The sequence below is a fragment of the Mytilus edulis genome, chromosome 9 (assembly GCF_963676685.1).
Source record: "Mytilus edulis chromosome 9, xbMytEdul2.2, whole genome shotgun sequence".
Lineage (NCBI taxonomy): Eukaryota > Metazoa > Mollusca > Bivalvia > Mytilida > Mytilidae > Mytilus > Mytilus edulis.
The window spans coordinates 67,634,666-67,655,663 of record NC_092352.1 but is presented as its reverse complement, the minus strand read 5'-3'; the positions used below and the strand labels follow the sequence as shown (position 1 = coordinate 67,655,663).

General features: G+C 29.8%; 1 protein-coding gene across 3 annotated transcripts in view; it reads right to left on the bottom strand.

Annotated features, from left to right (window-relative positions):
• Positions 1-3,834: 3,834 nt before the first annotated feature.
• LOC139488891 (cAMP-dependent protein kinase regulatory subunit) overlaps positions 3,835-20,998 on the bottom strand; it is a 109,495-nt gene continuing 92,331 nt past the window's right edge. For all 3 annotated transcript variants that reach the window (XM_071274853.1, XM_071274854.1, XM_071274852.1), the window contains exons 6-11: positions 20,862-20,960; positions 18,009-18,068; positions 10,056-10,116; positions 8,986-9,107; positions 7,884-7,965; positions 3,835-7,066 (exon numbers count right to left, since the gene is read on the bottom strand). In XM_071274853.1, coding sequence (XP_071130954.1) covers positions 6,894-7,066; positions 7,884-7,965; positions 8,986-9,107; positions 10,056-10,116; positions 18,009-18,068; positions 20,862-20,960 — 597 coding nt within the window. In that variant the 3' untranslated portion in view covers positions 3,835-6,893. The remainder of the gene's footprint in view (positions 7,067-7,883; positions 7,966-8,985; positions 9,108-10,055; positions 10,117-18,008; positions 18,069-20,861; positions 20,961-20,998) is intronic.

Genomic DNA, 20,998 nt, shown 5'->3' with positions numbered 1-20,998 from the left:
CATACTTTTTTTTCATGTATGCAAATGTATGTGATCGATGATGAACAAGGAGGTTTAACTAGCTTTAAAACCATGCAGGTTCAATCCACCATTTTCTACACAAGAAAATGCCTGTACCAAGTCAGAAATATGACAACCATTCGTTTGATATGTTTGAGCTTTTGATTTTGCCATTTGATTAGGGACTTTCCGTCTTGAATTTTCTAAGGAGTTCATTTGAATTTTTTTATTTTACTTTTCACACGTTAACATCTAGGTAATAAAAATAAACTTCAGGGGAAACTTAATAAAACAGTTTGAAACAGAACAAAATTACGAGGTTTGCCAAATTGGTGGTTTGATAAAATACTAAAATTCTCAATTTGTCTTGTTGCTACAAAGTCGAAATAAAATTTTAAAGCATATTTGAAGCCGTTCGTTTTTCAGTAAGATTGCATTAAAAGCCAATGGATGATATCAAGTTTTGTCTTAATTTGATAAAAAAAAGAGTTTTGCAATTCCATACAAATGACATTTACCTAAAGATCATTCACTATCTAATGTCCAGTGATTAATTTTTAGTGTGGTCAGTAGCTACTTACTTTACAGCGGTTAATATTTCTTGTGGTTATAATTAACTGTTCATTGTGCTACTTGCTGTCCAGTGACAAATATTTTTTGTTGGCATAAGCTTCCCATTGTCAAGTGGCAAATATTTCTTGTCAGCAAGAGCTACATACTGTCAAATATTTCGTGTGATAATTCGCTTCTCACTGTCGGTGGTAAATATTTCTGGTGATCATTAAATTAAGCTTTCTGTCCTTGGGCAACTATTTTTGGTAATCATTTAAGATTTCTGTCCTGTGGTAAATATGTCTTGTGATCATTAACCACGTACTGACAATATTTCTTTTGGTCATTCGCTTCTCACTGTTGGGTGGCAAATATTTCTTGTGATCGGGTGCTTTCTGTCCAGTCGCAAATATTTCTTGTGCTCATAAGGTTCTTGCTTTCCAATGGCAAATATTTCTGGTGATCTTTAGCTTTCTGTCCTGTGGCAAGTATTTCTAGTTATCATTAGGTTCTTGCCTTCCAATGGCAAATATTTCTTGTGATTATTAGCTTTCTGTCCTGTGGCAAATATTTCTTATCATAAGCTTTATGTCCAGTAGCAAATATTTCTTGTGATCATTAAATTCTGTTCAGTCGTAAATATATATTGTGATCATAAGCTTCTAACAGTGGAAACATTCATTGGGATCATAAGCTACTGACTTTCCAGTGACAAATATTTCTTGTGATCTTAAGCTTCGCTCTCATTGTCATGTAGCAAATATGTCTTGTCAGCATAAGCTACATTCTGTCAAATATTTCTTTTGATCATTCGCTTCTCACTGTCGGGTGGCAAACATTTCTGGTGATCATAAGCATTTTTTCAGTGGCAAATATTTTTGTGATCATTAGCTTCATGTCCAGTCGCAAATATTTCTTGTAATCATTAGCTTCCTGTACAGTCGCAAATACCTCTTGTGGTCATTATCTTTCTGTCCAGTCGCAAATATCTCTTGTGATCACTAGCTTTCTGTCCAGTCGCAAATGTGTCTTGTGATCATCAGCTTTCTCTGCAGTCGCAAATATTTCTTGTAATCATAAGCTTTCTGTCCAGTGGTAAATATTTCTTGCTTCTGACTGTTCAGAGGAAAACATTCACTGTGATCATTAGATTTCTGTCCTGTGGAAAATGTTTCTTGTGAACATTAGCTTGATGTCCAATCGCAAACATTTCGTGATATCATTTGCTTTCAGTCATTTGGCAAACATATTTTGTGATCATTAGGTTCTTGCTTTCCAATGGCAAATATTTCTTATAATCATTAGCTACTTATTGTCCAATGGAAAGTATTTTTTGTGATCATCAGCTGATTTGCTTTACAGCGTCAATTATTTCTTATGATCATTAGCTACTGATTGTCGAGTATCAAATATTTCGTGTGATCATCAGCTTCTTATTGTCGAGTGTTAATTATTTCTTCTGTTCATTAGCTACATGCTGTTTTTGTCAACTATTTCTCGTGTTCATGAGCTGCTAACTTTCTAGGGTCAAACATTTCGTGTGGTCATTAGTTTCTTCCTGCTCAGTGTCCACTATTTCTTCTGATAATAAGCTACTTGTTGTCCAGTGTAAAATATGTATTGTGAGCATTCGCTACTTAATGTCCAGTGATTAATACTTCTTGTGGTCAGTAGATACTTGCTGCACAGCGGTAAATAAATCTTGTGGTTATAAGTTGATCACTGTCAAGTTGCAAATATTTCTTGTGGTCTTGTGGTCATAAGCTTCTATCTGTTCAGTGGAAAAAAATAATTGTGATCATAAGCTACTTGCTGTCCATTGATAAATGTTCTAGTAGTTTCTGTCAAGTCGCAAACATTTCTTGTGATCAATAGCTTCTAACTGTTTAGTGGTAAATATTCATTGTGATCATATGCTACTTTCTGTCTAGTGACTTGCTGGTCAGTGTCCAATTTTTCTCTTGATAATAAGTTATTCGTTGTCAAGTGTAAAATATTTCTTGTGATTATAAGCATATTGATCCCCAGTATTAAATATCTCTTGTGGTTATTAACTTTACTGACTGTTTTGTGGGAAATATTTCTTGTGATTATTTGTTTTGTTATTTGGTGTATGTTTTGAGACTTGACAGAAATGTTTGACCTAAGACTAGAAACAAACGATATTTGGTAGGGTCTAAAATGTTGCTGAGTATCATGTTCAACTACAGGTGTGAACCTCTTCTGAAATATGCCTATAAACTAGACTTCGCAGGATTTCTCAAGTTATACATTTACACTTTCAAATGGAACCCCTTGGCATCATACAACCCCTACGAAGCCGTTTTAGCTGAACTTGATTGATATTTAGTCTTTGAAAAGTGCTTGTTTAACAGTTGAAATAAGGTTTGGAACTCACTGCAACTGTGAGTACTATATGATAGATACTTAGCATCTATTGGTATTTGTCTATACTGTTAGTCGTTTTGCTTTGTACCAAGCTGATGAGTCAAGCCTTTTCTTACTATTACTTAGTTTGTTCTTGTGCTTTTTTGATACACCACTGTCCTAGGCTAGGAGGGATGTCTAATGCTCATATACAAGTTTTTTTGCGTAACAAAGTCACATTTTTTATACACCTAGATAGGAGTCTTTAGTCTATAGTGTTTGTCGTTGGTTACAGTGTTCTTTTTTCTTTTGAGTTGGCTCACATTTCGTCATTAAAATGCCTTTTATAGCTGATGAGTTTTGCTTATTATTTAAGGTTGCATTTGTATGGGGATAATTAGTTGTTTGTATCCCTGTCCATTGGTCTTTGATGGGAATGGGCACATTTGACAATGAAACCACACCTCTTTATTTATATTATTATTCAGGCATTTATCATGAGTTATTCCATGAAGACTTTGTGGGCAGGTGGTCTATGTTACATCACATGCAATCACTAGTATGTTAACACTGAGAAGGTGAGTTCAAGCCCAGCACATGGTAGGTGTGTTTGACTCTGGTCTTATTTGACAAGGATTGTCTATTTTCATACGTAAGATTGGTGGCCCATTTTGGCTTCCTTCACCAATAACACCAGTCATTTTTGAAGCCCTTTAAAGCTTGCTGTTGTCAGCGAAGACTCTGTGTTGAAGACCTACTTTGACTTATAATGGTTTACTTTTATAAATTGTGACTTGGATTGAGTCGTCTCATTGGCACTCATACCATATCTTCTTATATCTATTAAACACCCACAATTAATCAATCAGTCATTGTAAGCCTCTATCATCCTAAGCTCAAAATTTTGACACAGAATGGCAATGGCTGAATATTTTATTTATATCTTTTTTTTTAATATTGCTTCATATCAACAAGTTTATTTTCAGCAAAAAAACAAAACATTTCATTAGTAAACATAAAATTCACAAAAAATCAAAATATTATATTTGTAAAATTCTGTCCTAAGATGTATAATAAATGTAATTCATGGTTTTTATATACAGCAGCTGAAGATATTTCATATAATGGCAGACGACAAGTACACATGCACTAAACAACAGAGGTATATTAAAACTCCTTTTGTTCCTTGGAATATATCATTTTTACTAGCATACAATGTTACATAACTGGAAATCAGATCTATCAAAATGTATTAAACTTTTCAATCATCTAATTACTGGATGAAATTTATCATTATTTATTGTTAACAATTGTTATGAAAGGGAAGTAACTCGTGATGAAACTAATAACTTTAGCAAGACTTTTTGATTTTTTTAGTTACCGGTATGCTCATAAATGACCAGATATACATTTAGATACCCATTCCAATGTTTTCTTGTACATCAGAGAGGTAGCTTGACAAATATAATACAATTGTTGAAGGGAAATTAAAAAAATTCATCAAAAAAAATAAATGGCCTATACTAAATAAGCTGTTTAGATAATATTGTACTAGATACTATCCATGAATTCAAAGACCCCCAAAAAATCATAATAAAAAAACATTTCTTTCTCTACCTACTAGAAATCTATCGAATTTAATCCCAACAAAATTAATCTTAGAGACAAAACTAATGAATTTTCCTCCATGATAACAGATGTTTCTACAGTATTAAAAGAGAAGGGAAGAAATTATCTTTAAACATGCGTAAAATTTTACTTCAAGCTGTACTGCATGAAATATACATTTAAAGGAAAATTTATTATTTAAATTAAATTTTTATTAAACATAAAAAAAATCACTATTATTAAACATAAAACTGCAATCATTAAAAAAATATTACAAAAAAAAATCTGAAAATCTAACACTTCTAAAATAAACCTTTCCTATTTCAATTGCAGCTACGTATTTTGTGCTATTTATAAATAGAACAGGAAAAACCCAATATAGAATGTATTAATATGACAACTATAATAATTTACCTTTCACTACACAAGATAAATGGTGGCAAGCAAAACTTTGGAAATTATAACTACTGTGGTTATCTCCCATTGTACATTATGGTAATTGACAGGAAACATTCTCAGGCTTTTTTTCAGACATTTATTCTTTCCAAGATACTTAGGGAAGAATCAATTTGTTTGTTAATCGGAAAATAGATTAATAAATTCTATAAATAAATTAGTCATAATTTAAAATTAAAAAAAACTTTCAAGGAAAGGGAGGTAATACAAAATGAAATGGACTTTTACAGAAAAAAAATGCCCTGCTGAAAATACCAACAAGAATAAGCTTTGATAAAAAACAAATAAATAAACATTTGTACATTGAGCTTAATAATAATAAGATTGAGATTGGCTCCCAGGAGTTTCAAACCAAAATATCAAAATCAACTTTTCTTTTAAACAACCACGTCTATAAACCATAGGAGGCATACCTCATGTAGAGTGATATTAGAGTGGGAAGTATATCATTTTTAGCATAAAACTGACCCAAAAAATATTTAAGACCTTATGTTTTCTTTCCTAGATACCCCCCCTCCATTTTTTTCTCAAAAAAATTGGAACTACCATCCCCCCCTCCTTTTTTTTCTCAAAAATTTGGAATTAATATTTTTTTTTAATATCCCCTCTCCCACCTTTCAAAAATTTGTAATCAGCCCCTAAATACTAATACAAGTAATTTTTGAATGATCAAGGTCATAAACAAAGTTGACATCAATATTTTAATTTGGAACAACTGCTCATCATTTAGAAGCATTGAAAGTGTAAGCATCTATGTTAAAATAAACTATTTTTTTTAGTCAGCAAACAAAACAAACTTAAAATAAACAGGAAAAACAAAACAATAAATCTAATCTTCAAAGATATTAACAAAAGGCCACACAGTCAAACAACATTTATTAACCAGGCTCGTCTAACATTTGACAAAGAAACTGGTTTTAGCAATTTGAATTCATTTCTTTTCCCTTTGAGAAATCTTCTTGCAAGAATAGACATAGGATATTATATAATAAGTTTAATACAAAATAAGTACTAAAACTAATGACCATGACTGTAACTAGAAAAATTTATTTATTTGATTTTACAATTTTAAGACCTTATCAGGAGATAGATAAAAAGATTAAGATCATGTCTGTCTCTATCAAAATAACATAACCTCAGAAAAAAATCTTTTTCGTAATGCTTAATATTGTTAGAGTGATAAATTCCTAATAAAATACCCCAAAAGCTATAGCATATACATACTATACTGTACAATAACTTCTATATAAGCAATGTACAGCATAGTAAAATTTGTACAATTCTAACAAAGCCTAACCTATCACAAGTCTTAAGCCCTAGCTTTATTAAATTAATAATAAATAATTTTTAACGACTTTGGAACAACACATATAGAAAGTACTTTGCTATTTTCATTTAAATAAACTCATGGAAATATGAATTTTAAAGTATAAAGCTCAACACCTGCAGACAAACCATAAAACATATTAATTAACTTTCATCACAAAGGTAATTTGCATATTATTAATTATGGGAAACAAAAAAATTATTTAGTTCATCTCTATGAATAATTCGTGTAATTTTTAAAACCTGATTTATGAGATCTCTTGAGCTTGTGTCAAGTAAAACTAAAAATAGGAATTATTTATCTTTTTAAATATGTGTTCATGAAAATTCATCCTCTCTTTTAATCAAATCTTGAGGGTTTCATATACATATTTGAAAGAAATGGAAAAGGGGCATAACACTTTTTTTAGTAGATTTTTTATCATTTTAACTTCCATTCAAACATTCAATTAAACATTTCATACAAAACTTCCTGAAGAATTTATTGAGATCATTTCACAAATGAAATCCGCGGAAAATAGCAAAATACTTTAATCTGCGTCCATAAAATATCAAAAAATAAAATCTATACAACTGAGTAAGTTCTACACTGATAATGATACAAAACTATTGTATTGTGAAATGTTTCTCTTGAGAATGTCCGAACAAGGCCCTAATACACGCTCAAATCGCCCTCGGTCTAGTTTGACACATTTTAATTGGCCTCGTGCGATGACTGTGGCAGCTCTGGGTCGATCTAATATTAAAGCAATTTCACCTGCAAATATTAAAATATTGAAGTTAATAATTGACTTAAAGGTAGGATGTTAAGGTCAGGTGTTAAACTTAAACTCAATCAGCAACCGCCTTTGAAATATGACCTTCATATAATAAATATCTAATCAATTAATTCAGTATTACAAAAGCCAGTGTTGAAATCTTAATATTTTTAAGTTATTTTCTGTGACTGGGTCCTTGCACCAAACATTTTGCTTTAAGGATGTACTTAGGTGAGGTTTTTGAATTGGTGTCAAATGTTCGGACTCCTTGGTGTTTTCCCATACAATACACTGTAATATATTTTGCTCCATAACACCCATTTATTTTTTCATATAAGACTTAATAGCTCATGAAAGGTCATTTACCAAAATTTTAGAAGATTCTTAATTTTCTTTCTTTTGTTTTTAGACCCAATAATACCAATGCAAATATAAGGTAAAAGTCCGAGTCAGCCTTTTCCCGCCATATTTTAAAACTCAATTATCTCGAAAAGGAGGTCCATGACCTATCAATATTTTTACCTTATTTCTATCCTTAATTGATGCTCTACCAGCTTATAATTTCAATTTTAACTTCTTAATTTATTAATTTTCAACTAACCTCACCTAAGTACATCCTTAAGCACTCAAACTGAATGTAACACAAAAAGGCCTGTCCCAAGTCAGGAGCCTGTAATTAAGTGGTTGTCATTTGTTTCTGTTTATCTTATATGCTTTTTTGATTATTGTTTTGTGCAGTTTGTTCTTGTGTTGTGCTGTTGCACTTTCATCCCAGGTGAGGGGAATCATTAGAATGTTTTGTTATCTGTAACTCACCAAAGTAATCTGAGACTCCTAATCTTCCTACTTCTATTGGTTCCTCATCATCTGACTTTCTCTGTAAAACGGAAGCTTGACCCTGTCGAAAAAACAACAATGTATATAGTAAATTACACAATCATATTATTCAGATAGCTGTCCCATAGACACTGCATTACATCGATCTGCTTTAATTGATATTAGTAAATCATCACTAGTAGCTAACCCATAAAAAAAAATGAGAAACAAGAATGTTTCCATAGTACATGGATGCCAAATCCGCACTATCATTTTCTATGTTCAGTGGACTGTGAAAATGGGGTAAAAACTCTAATTTGGCATTAAAATTAGAAAGATCATATCATAGGGAACAGGAATCTGATGTACAGTAGTTCTCTTGTTAATGTAATTTAGACATGATTCTCGTTTCTCGTTTTTTTATATAGATTAGACCATTGGTTTTCCCGTTTGAATGGTTTTACACTTGTAATTTTGGGGCCCTTTATAGCTTGTTGTTCGGTGTGAGCCAAGGCTCCGTGTTGAAGGCCATACCTTGACTTATAATTGTTTATTTTTATAAATTGTTATTTGGATGGAGAGTTGTCTCATTGGCACTCATACCATATCTTCCTATACCTATGTGTACTAAGTTTCAAGTTTATTGGACTCCAACTTCATCAAAAACTACCTCGACCAAAAACTTTTAACCTGAAGTGGGACAGACGGAATAACAAAAATTCAAATGAAAACAATTTCATTTATAACAATCTTGTAATCTTCCTTATATTTTTTTTTTTTCATCAAAAAGAACATCCGTTCAGAAGATGATTTCAGCAATAACTGTTGTCTTGAAATTTATATACACTAAAACAGCTTACATTTTTGTTTCCAATAATGTTAAATTTGTGTTTACATCTACAATATCAAATCTAAATTCACAAACTTATTTTCCATACATTTAAAATGATAAAGAAATCCTGGTCCCTAATGCATGACCATTTTCCCCTTACCTCATCAATGATAAAGAAATCTTCTCCTGGGAACCTTACTATTTCCCTTACCTCAGCAATGATAAAGAAATCTTCCCCTGGTTTCCCATGCTTAACTATTTTCCCCTTACCTCAGCAATGATAAAGAAATCTTCTCCTGGTTCCCCTTGCCTAACTATTTCCTCTCCATCTTCAAATTGTACTGGTTCTAAGGCATCTGCTACTGTTAGTCTCTCCCATTTGTCAAGATTTTCTGTTTAAAGAATACATATTTACAACTTTTTATGATTGTAATGTCAATTCAATAGCCAAAGCTAAAAATTTCATGGAATACTTCAATATGATAATGAAGCGATTATGATACTCGGGTTTAAAATTGAATTGTGGTAAAAAATGCTATATATTACAAGAATTTCACACAAGCAGGTAAAACACATAACAGTCAACGATTTATGAAAATATCTAGTACCAGTTTATTACATCCATATTAAAGAAAGATTGTTACAAGGGCAAAGTAATTTTTACAACCAATTGCACCTTAGCTGTACAAAAATATTGTTTAAGTAATCTTGAATTTGATTCATTGTTTGTTGCATGATTACTGTCCAGTGACAAATATTTGCATGATTACTGTCCAGTGACAAATATTTGCATGATTACTGTCCAGTGACAAATATTTGTATGATTACTGTCTAGTGACAAATATTTGCATGATTACTGTCCAGTGACAAATATTTGCATGATTACTGTCCAGTGACAAATATTTGTATGATTACTGTCCAGTGACAAATATTTGTATGATTACTGTCCAGTGACAAATATTTGCATGATTACTGTCCAGTGACAAATATTTGCATGATTACTGTCCAGTGACAAATATTTGCATGATTACTGTCCAGTGACAAATATTTGCATGATTACTGTCCAGTGACAAATATTTGTATGATTACTGTCCAGTGACAAATATTTGCATGATTACTGTCCAGTGACAAATATTTGTATGATTACTGTCCAGTGACAAATATTTGCATGCATGTTCAGGACAACTTCAAATTTGTGAATCCACAAATATGACAATGTTGTTAATTGTAATCTCTTCTGTTGGTTAAACAGGTTGAAGTGGTCCTTTAAAATAGATTTAAGTTTTGTCTTTTTAAAAGCATGTAATATAAAGGATGAGAAATAATATAGATACTCTTACCCAATATAGAAACTTTACAAAGAAATTCTTCATACATTTTTCTCTTTCGTATTGTACTTCCCTGAAAAGAAAACGAGACAAATTAAACCAAGTGAAGCAATCATTTTATAAATAAATACCTGAATTGCTAACATGTACAAAGATAACTTACTGGCAAACGGTGAAACCTGGTTCAAATCTGCAACATCAAATTTGAGTTACCTCTCTTTGTACCAATATTTTCTGTAACTCCAAAATCCCTATCTTAAATATTGCAGATATCACTGAAATGTGTGATATCAAATAATATTGAAGAAAAACAGTTTTGATGGATAAGTTAACATACAAAAAATTATAAATAATCCAAAATAAATCACTATTTATCAGAAGTTCACTCTTTTGGTGATACTTTGAGAAATATTTTCTAATAACATTGTATGATTTATATTACTGATTTTAAGTAGTTAATGAGTTCTCAATAATAGAATGCTCAAAGCTACAGTTAAACTTAAGGAAATGCTTTCCAATATTAAATCATTTGTTATTGATTGCAATAAATAGCAAAAAAATATAATTTAGATTATCTCCCTTTGACAAATAAAATTATATCCCAACACTCTAAACAATATATTTTCAAGACATAGAAATGATGTTTTTACAACAAATTGAAATATATTAATCATCAGAAAAACTATTTTCTGTCAAGAAATCTTAAATTCCTTGTCAAAATGTCTGAGAGTTTTGCAGTTTCATTCTTCATCATTTTTTTAAGATAAAATGAGATTGTGAATTCAGTTATTTGGTTTTTTGAGTTGATAAGCAGAAATTGCTATGTCCATGTTATGGTATGGGAAACCTCAAAACTGACTAAGATCAAAATTTTAAAAAAAGCAGGCGCAATATTTTATATTGGGAACAATTGTGTCTAAGTGTGTGTTAATTTCTGTCAAGTCAATAACACGGTGCAAGATGACAAAAGTTATATGTATGTGTCACTAAAGCATCACTGTCAGGTGACATTAAATTTCACAAATTCTTTATCAAAACTGCCTTAAATAACAATTATAAATAGATAAAGGACAACTTATCAATCACTTTTAATTTGGACATCAGTATCAGTACTTGCGTCCATAAAAAAAATGTAAGAGTACAATGTCATACTCAGACTCAAAATAGAGGATTTGATGCTTGGAGTATCTATTTTATACACAAGTACTGAGTAATTATTTTTTAACCCTAACCCATACTAAAGTGTACTTTAAAATCTATTTGCCAAAAAATACCTTGATTCATTAACCCATATTGATAACATAACATTACATGTCCACAACCCAACCTGACTATTCAGTCATTATGTTTCCATCTACCACTTAATGCTTCAATTTAATAAACCTTCCTTTGTCAAACGTCATTAGCTTATTAATTCTACCAGCAGTCTCTTTTCTGATTTCAGGATAAAAATCAATTGCTCCTATTCATTTCATGCTGTTATGCAAATGCTTGTTCATGTTTTAACCCTTCAACAGCGCTATTAAGTCTTTCCACTAAAAACGTCAATTGTAACAAATCCATGTTTAATTTGTACTAGACGTGAAACCAACTGAAGCGGAAAAATTAGTTTTCATCTGGTTGCAATGCTAGATTGCATGAAAAGCACTGGTCAATTAAAATAGTAATACTTATAATTAATCACAAAGTTCGTTCATTTGGCATTCTGTGATAGACAGAATATTTAGTTTCAGTCTTCTAAATGTCCAGTGAAGAGTAAATTCCCTGGCCAAATTAGTGTAAGGGTTATTAGATTTATTTGTCACATAGATTTATTTGTCACATAGATTTATCCTCTGACTACAAATTGTCACCAATACTTATATCAATTCTGAATCAATTACAATCTAAATCTTCCCCTTTCCAGACCTGTTATTAATATAATAAATCTGACAAGAGACCATTTATATCCTGATCAACAAAACATCAATAACTATGGATTTTGTGTTTAAAATTGTTAAAATTGTTCTCATAAATTGACATCATCACAAAGGAGTAAGTTCGGTAAGGGCCATATTTGGCCCCAATTATAAAGTTCATAGTTACAAGACAATAAATGCTTTAAGTTGCCTTAAAGACATGTGAGAAAGTTAAACAGAACTGTTTTTGTTAAAGTTTAATTCTAACACGTTTATTTTTACATCCCAAAAAAGGTCAAGATAAGAGATTTTTGTGAAATTTGACAAAATCAGCTGGATTTCAACCAAATAAAGGACCAGGAAACATAGAGCGCAGGCGTCGACAAGCTTAATATTCAAATAAGACATGTGAAATGTCTTCACAAACATTATTTTAAAAGATCTTTGTTGTCGACGTATGCGCTCTATGTTTCCTGTCCAATAATCTGTGGAAATTACCCCTTTTCATTGATTTTTTCGTGAAAAATCAATATGAGTACAACTTGTGACGTCATAATAAAACGCAGAAACGTGAAATTTTCAATAAAATGGCTTATATCCTATCTAGTCAATGTATTAGCTATAATTTATCGTGATATTGGTAAATAAATCCGAATTTGAAATTTACGCTAAAAAAGGGGGCCATTTTAGGACCTTATCGAACATACTCCTTTATACATGTAAACTAAGCAAAGTTTCAAAGACAATAGACAATGAATGAATGGGCTGAGACAAATTAACCCTATATGGAACTGAGATGTGAAAATGCCTAAACAACTGCAGCATACCAAATATCATTGACTTACCACTAGTTGTTCACCTAAACTAGACCTTATCACAAAGTAATACATTGCTGTTGCCTCCAGAAACAGCATTTCTCTCTTTTTGACTACGACAGTCAACAATTTTAAAAGACATTCAAAATGACAAATGATAAAAATATGAAATTAGTCTCTATGAAAACCATTTAAGATTTCAGTCATTTATTTGGTGCAAGAGGTGTAAATTTGTTACTATTCCTAGAAATGCTTTTATTATAAGAGCTTACTGAGGTCCTTTCTCCTCTTATATACCTCTTTGATTTCAATTTTTTTTAAGTACATCTTCAGATATTTTAGCAACTAATCACCCTATCAGTGTTCTAGACAAATCTAAGTCCCAATAGAGCATTAGTAAATGATATACAAATTTCAATAAACTAAAAAAAAACACTATTATATGAAGATATACAAAATATTGACACCTCTTCTTACTATATATATATGCAAGCAACTTTCTCAAGGGATCCCTACCAGTAAAAATTAATCCTGGATGGATTCAATCTCAAAAGTAACTACAGAAAAACACACCATAAGAAAGAATTGTATTTTTTGCGTTGCTATTAAAGTCTGAGTATTCTGTCATTAGCATATTGTTCCCAACAGAATAAAATATACAAGATAGATGACAATTTACTTGTTAATTAGGGCTGACTTAAGGAGACAGGAAAACCATTCCAGCGTTATATACAAATCTGTAATCAATTTACCGATTACGAAATTACAAATTCTTAAACAAAAGTACACGGAGCAATAGGTACTATACTTTCTGACATTAATGACAGTTTTTATCAAGAAACTGATCTCTGATCTCTGGCTAGCTTCAGATATAATCAACTAATAATTACAGCCTTGCTTTGTCCTAAACAGTGACATTTTAGTGCAATCAATCTATTGAATAATTTAGACATTTTCTTCAATACTTTTTTTCTTTTAGAAAATTTCTCAAGTTGTACAAAAAAGACAAATAAATTCAATCCTTCAATGCAATAACTTTCCAAACGTTGTTACTTTTTTTATCATCCAAGTTTCTAGCACCCAGCATGTTCTTACTGTATACAAAAGCACCTATGTTTCGCATAGAAATTCAAATTTGAGATGTATATAGTTCTATTATTTTGGAATTTTTCAACGAATTAGCAAAATGTTTCTGCTAAAGTTAATATTTGTCACAGTCCTCCTAACTTCAGATAGTATCTGTTTTTCAAAGCAGCTTTATTCTAATTAAAGGGACTTTTGTAGCAACATTTTAATGTCAAATGATAGTTGCCTGAATACTCAAAAGAATTAGATGTTTCCCTAATTAAAATAGAAAAGAACTGCTACTTTGTTTAAATGCTATACATTTATTGTTAAGTGACAGGCATGCTCATAGTGCATGTATATTCAACAGTCTGCATTATACTTTACTTTTATTATTATTATTCTAATGATGCCATGAAGAAATAGGTCCACTATTTGCTTTTTGCTTTTTTGTATTTGACTTTAACAATGTTTACATGTGGACCATCAACAAACAACTCTTTCTCTCCACAGAACTTCTATTTACGTGTCAAACAAAAACAGTGTTTCCTTGTTACCCAATATGAACTGTAATCTACACTTCACTGTCACATCGTGTTACCTCTTTAACTATAAATCTACACTTTACACTCCTTCCTATCAAATCCTATGCATATAAATGAATGCCTTATCTCTTATTCTTTCAGTAATGTTATTGTCGTCTGCTAAGCCCAATAATAAAATCAAGACATGTCAAACTACATTTCAACGTCAAGTAGAGATAAATAATGAAGAAGAACTCTGAGATAGCAGTTTCCGAGTTTAATGTACTAGATCCAATGATCCAGCGTCTGTGGTGATGGCTTAATCAATAAGATGTTAAACTATCGTAACTTTTATCTAATTGATTTGAATAGTCCTTGGAGTACCGATAAAACATAATCAACATTAACCAAATTTTACATTGTAGAAGAAATGAAAAACACTTTAATTATTTACAAGTAATTAGATTTGACATATTGTATTTTTGTTCAATTTAAGAACTTACAACTGTTTTAGGGATGTTGCGAGATCCTGAAATTCAAATTAAATCATTTTCATCAATATTTTTTTCCCCAGGAGATAGTAGTGCTTTTTCTTAAATTTTGCTTTAATCTCAAGATGCTTGACTAATAATCTATTTTTCTCAGGCTGGTTCTACAAAGGGTAAAAATTTCAAATATGAAAGGGGCATAATTCAAAATAAACTAGACAGATTAAAAAACATTATCAAAGATTCAAGTGAAAATCAACAAAGGTTAAAAAAGTTGATCCAGATTGACAGACAATGCTAATTTCTATATTACACCCATAACTTTGTTTGAAGAGAAGAAAGGGGAGAGGTTTTGCAGTATTTATGTATGTACTGATAGTCAACAGTTCGTTTTATGTAGGTTTGTGCACTGTTTAATAATTAAAAAAAAGGTTTCACTGTATTTGAAGTCTTTTTATTTATCAGGTAAGATATCTAAATGATAATTAAAAAAAAGGTTTCACTGTATTTGAAGTCTTTATTTATCAGGTAAGATATCTAAATGATAATTAAAAAAAAGGTTTCACTGTATTTGAAGTCTTTATTTATCAGGTAAGATATCTAAATGATAATTAAAAAAAGGTTTCACTGTATTTGAAGTCTTTATTTATCAGGTTAGATATCTAAATGATAATTAAAAAAAAGGTTTCACTGTATTTGAAGTATTTATTTATCAGGTTAGATATCTAAATGATAATTAAAAAAAGGTTTCACTGTATTTGAAGTCTTTATTTATCAGGTTAGATATCTAAATGATAATTAAAAAAAGGTTTCACTGTATTTGAAGTCTTTATTTGTCAGGTTAGATATCTAAATGATAATTTAAAAAAAAAGGTTTCACTGTATTTGAAGTCTTTATTTATCAGAATAGATATCTAAATGATAATTAAAAAAAGGTTTCACTGTAGTTGAAGTCTTTATTTGTCAGGTTAGATATCTAAATGATAATTTAAAAAAAAGGTTTCACTGTATTTGAAGTCATTATTTATCAGGTAAGATATCTAAATGATAATTAAAAAAAGGTTTCACTGTATTTTGAAGTTTTTATTTATCAGGTTAGATATCTAAATGATAATTTAAAAAAAAAGGTTTCACTGTATTTGAAGTCTTTATTTATCAGGTAAGATATCTAAATGATAATTAAAAAAAGGTTTCACTGTATTTGAAGTCTTTATTTATCTGGTAAGATATGTTAATGATATTTTGTCATTAATGTTGTCCCTAATTATACAAGTTGTTTTTTAATAGCAGTTTTTTCCTGAGATTTAATTACAATGATAGAATTCCGATATTGTTATAATTATAGCAATTGTAAAGACTTCTGACCAAGGTGAAATGAAGTCAATATAATATAACTGATGAAGGACAGTACTTCTTATCATTAAATATAAATAGTAACTGTATAATACTGTCAAACTTTTATATAGTTACTTAATAATATAGTCAAATCTTTAGAAAGTTACTGAATAATACAGTCATACTTTAGATAGTTACTGAATAATACAGTCAAATCTTTAAAAAGTTACTGAATAATACAGTCAAGTCTTAAGATAGTAATTGAATAATACAGTCAAATCTTTAGATAGTAACTGAATAATACAGCCAAATCTTAAGATAGTTACTGACTAATACAGTCAAATCTTTAGAAAGTTACTAAATAATACAGTCATACTTTAGATAGTTACTGAATAATACAGTCAAATCTTTAAAAAGTTACTGAATAATACAGTCAAGTCTTAAGATAGTAATTGAATAATACAGTCAAATCTTTAGATAGTAACTGAATAATAAAGCCAAATCTTGAGATAGTTACTGACTAATACAGTCAAATCTTTAGATAGTTACTGATAAATACAGTCAAATCTTTAGATAGTTACTGAATAATAGTCAAATCTTTAAATAGATAGTTACCAAATAATACAGTCAAATATTTAGATAGTTACTGAATAATACAGTCAAATCTTTAGAAAGTTACTGAATAATAGTCAAATCTTTAAATAGTTACTGAGTAAAAGTTGAATCTTTAGATAGTTAATGAATAATAGTCAAATCTTTAGAAAGTTACTGAATAATGCAGTGAAATCTTTCGAAATTTACTGAATACTGTTAAATCTTTAGGTAGTTACTGAACAAAGTCAAATCTTTACTTGTTACTGAATAACACAGTCAAATATTCATATAGTGACTGAAAAATACAGTCAAACCTTTAGATTGTTACTGAGTAAAAGTGAAATCTTTAGATAGTTACTGAATAATACAGTCAAATCTTTTTAAAGTTACTGAATAATACAGTCAAATCTTTAGAAAGTTACTGAATTATACAGTCAAATCTTTAGATAGTTACTGAAAAAAAAGTCAAACATTTAGCTTGTTACTGAATAAAACAGTCAAATCTTTAAATAATTACTGAAAAATACAGTCAAACCTTTAGATAGTTACTGAATAATAGTCAAATATTTAGAAAGGTACTTAAAATTCAGTCAAATCTTTAGATAAAGTTACTGAATAATACAGTCCAATCTTTAGATATAGTTACTGAATAATAGTCAAATCTTTAGCTAGTTACTGAATAATACAGTCAAATCTTGAGATAGTTACTGAATAATACAGCCCAACCCTTCAGATAGTTACTGAATAATAGTCAAATCTTGAGAAAGTTAAATACAGCCAAACCTTAGAGTAAAGGAAAATAATATTTATTCTTTCAGGAGCAAGAGTGTTTTATACAGAAGCTTTGTTTATAAATTGGATGTTTTTCATATTGCCCTTTAAAGGCATAATATGCTTATTTCATCATGATGAATTGAATGCTTGAAAAACACACTGTTTAGAGTACTCTTAAAATTACTACTTTTACAGTTTCATCATTTGATATTTCCAAGAGTTGGTTGCCCTTTGCACAGATTATCTGCAAGGGAAAAACCTAGTTTACCATTAAACTAAATTCTCATTTTAGATTTTCAAAAGATATGGGATTTTCTGAATTTTATTAAATTCCTTAATGGTTATTTCTATTCCCACAAAAAAATATTTCCATATTTAAGATATTGAAAACTTGGTATTAGAAGCTATTGTTAGGATATATTCGTATGTCATATTTTAAGAGTAATAAATTAAACAAATAGGGACTACGTACCATAAGTATTCTTCTGTAACTGTCTCTGTCAATGCCCCATAATTTTACATCACCTTTTGCCTGTTAAAATATAAATAGTCTATCTCTGTAAACATACATAATCAAGCTATTTTGTTAAAAAAAAAAACAAAAAAAACTTGTAGTTGACATGATAGTTTAGGCTTTTCTTTCCAGACTTTCTTTCCAGACCCGTTTAATTTTTTTTCGCTGTCAAACCTTTTGTATTTTTTTGTGCTCATGAGCAATTTTTTTACTTCTTTATTGAAAAGCACTTTACGCCCATATGGACCAATGGCTTAAAACATTATACATAATATACAGTTTACATAAAACAATGAAAATAAACAATGGAGACACTTTGAACTATAATTTGTCTTTTTTTTTTAAATCAATATATAAGAGATTCAAATTATATCAAGGACTCCCTGCCCTCAGTCTTAGTGACTTTTTTAAAAAGGAGCCTAATTTGCAAGTGTCCTGTTTTGTTTCAGGATTGAGGATATGTTTTAATTTATCTATATCATTTAAGTTATTATATTTATTTTCATTTAAAAATTCTTTTCTTAATTGTTCATTTATTTTACATTTAAAAAAGAAATGAAACTCATCATCTAGTACATCACAATGTGTACATAGTCTTAAATCTCTGGGAATATTCCTGTATCTTCCAGTTTCTATTAATAAGCAGTGGTCACTTATTCGAAATTTAGAAATTAGTTGTCTATATTCAAAGTTTTGAGAAAGTAGGTATGGTTCAAAGTTATAGCTTTTCTTTATTTTTTTAAAAAGTTGGAGTTTGCTATTCTCTTGTAAATTTAATATTTTATCATTATATAAATTTTCATAGGAGTTTTCTAGATTTTGTTTGTATATTAGCCTATTATTTTTATCTTTATTTTGGTTAACAATTTCTAAATCATTTTGACTTCTGACATGATTTACATAGGAGTACCAAGAATAAATACCTGCATTATGTAAAGTTTTTGCCAAATTTAGTGTCTCTTTTAGTAAGGGACTAGTTTCTTCCCTTAATAGTCTATCATGAAAAAGAAGAGTTTGTCTTTTTATAAAGCAATCAATAGGGTAGCTGCCTAATTCAGATCGAGCAGCTATATTGCAAGAGCATTTTTTTACTCCTAAAGTTAACTTATTAAATTTATTTAGTACTTTATCAGGTGGACTTTTGTCAATGAAATTAAGAGTATCTACTTTTTTGTTATTTTTATCTCCTTTAATTGAAGCTTTATAAAAGGATGAGTATGCATCCATATACCATATTTCACTGTTATAAGTTAATATTGGTCTGACGAGTGAGTTAAATAAATGGTTTGACAAATTTACAGGAGTCTGATGAATCGAATTACAATATGTTTTTATAGAATACATTACTTTCATAGATTTTTTGGCTAATTCTTGTGCTGAATGAATAAGATTTCCATTCTGACTAATGATATTACCAAGAAATTTAAACTTTTCCATTTGCTCTAATTTATCACCATTATAATTAAAAGAATGGTTAAGATTTTTCCTATTGTTACTTGTGCTTAAAATCATAGTTTTAGTTTTTTTACAATTTACAGTTAACTGCCATTTATCACAGTATTGAGACAAATGGTTTAAACTTGACTGAAGACCCTCTTTAGTTTCAGACATTATCAAAATATCATCAGCAAATAGGAGGCTTCCAATATTTGTCTGTTGTATTTTCAAGGGATCACAGTCATCCTGTTTAAAAATTTGAGGTAGATCATTTATGAAAATATTGAATAGGGTGGGACTTAAAGAATCCCCTTGTCTTACCCCTCTAGTTACTTCAAACCAGTTAGTGATTTTATTATTTTATTTATTTTACTAGATGTAGCTTAATTCAGAAACATGTGTTGTTCTGTCAGATATCAAAACAATCACTTTTTTCACAGATATTAACCTTGTCTTTTTTTAAATGTAAAAAACAAACTCCACATAAAGATGCTTCAGAAAACATCAGTTTGTCCTTGAAGGCAAACATTATATAGGTTTCATGAAATAACCATTCTATTAAAGATGTAAATTTCATAATAACCCCGATCAATTTCATATGTCCTTTTCACACTGTTTAATAAGGCAAGGGCGGATATTACAATCATTTATATTGAAATCAAACAAAGCCGTCAGCTAAAAAAGGGCGGATGTTGTTATGTAAAGACGGAAACAAATTCTTTCAATGTAACAAAATAAAATAAAAAGTTGAGGTACATGTCACCTTAGAATGTAAATATTTCTTAAATGTTTGTTGACAGATATTGACGATGTTTTGAAATGTACGTAGGTGTTTCTGTTGCATTTCATGGTGTTATTTCATTTCCTTATAAAATGTTACATGCATACCATTATCAATTTATATGTATTATTTTTTTTTTCTCTTTTGCATTTGTAGCATTTTCTAGAAAAAAACAGAGCATGTCCTGTTAAAAAAAATAAGTTGGCCTTGACATTTGACCTTGTTGAACAGTGCTTGAAATTCATTACATTTAAGAGTTTTTAAATGTGTTAATATTTTATTATCATGATTATTGGTGAATATGATACATAAACCTGGTTAACTTTTCCATGAAATAAAATTGAGAATGGAAATGGGGAATGTGTCAAAGAGACAACAATGACACTCTACTTGCCTGTTTAATCCCACACTAAACAAATATTTAGAAAGTCAAGTGGCTAACTTCTCATGAAGCAATCTTTGTATACAAAGGTTATATTATGATAACTTTTTAATGACAGTACTTTTTAAGACATATTGCACACTAAATCAGTTTACATTGTACAAAACCTATATTAAACTTGTTCTTTAATCATATGGTAAATTATATTTACCTTGACTGTTGCTGCTCTAGGTGTTCCATAAATAAGAGCCAGCTCTCCAAAACTACCACCCTCACTAATGGTTGTCACATGAACTCCATTCACAAATATCTGAAAGCAGAAAAAAAACATATATTTAAACAAACATC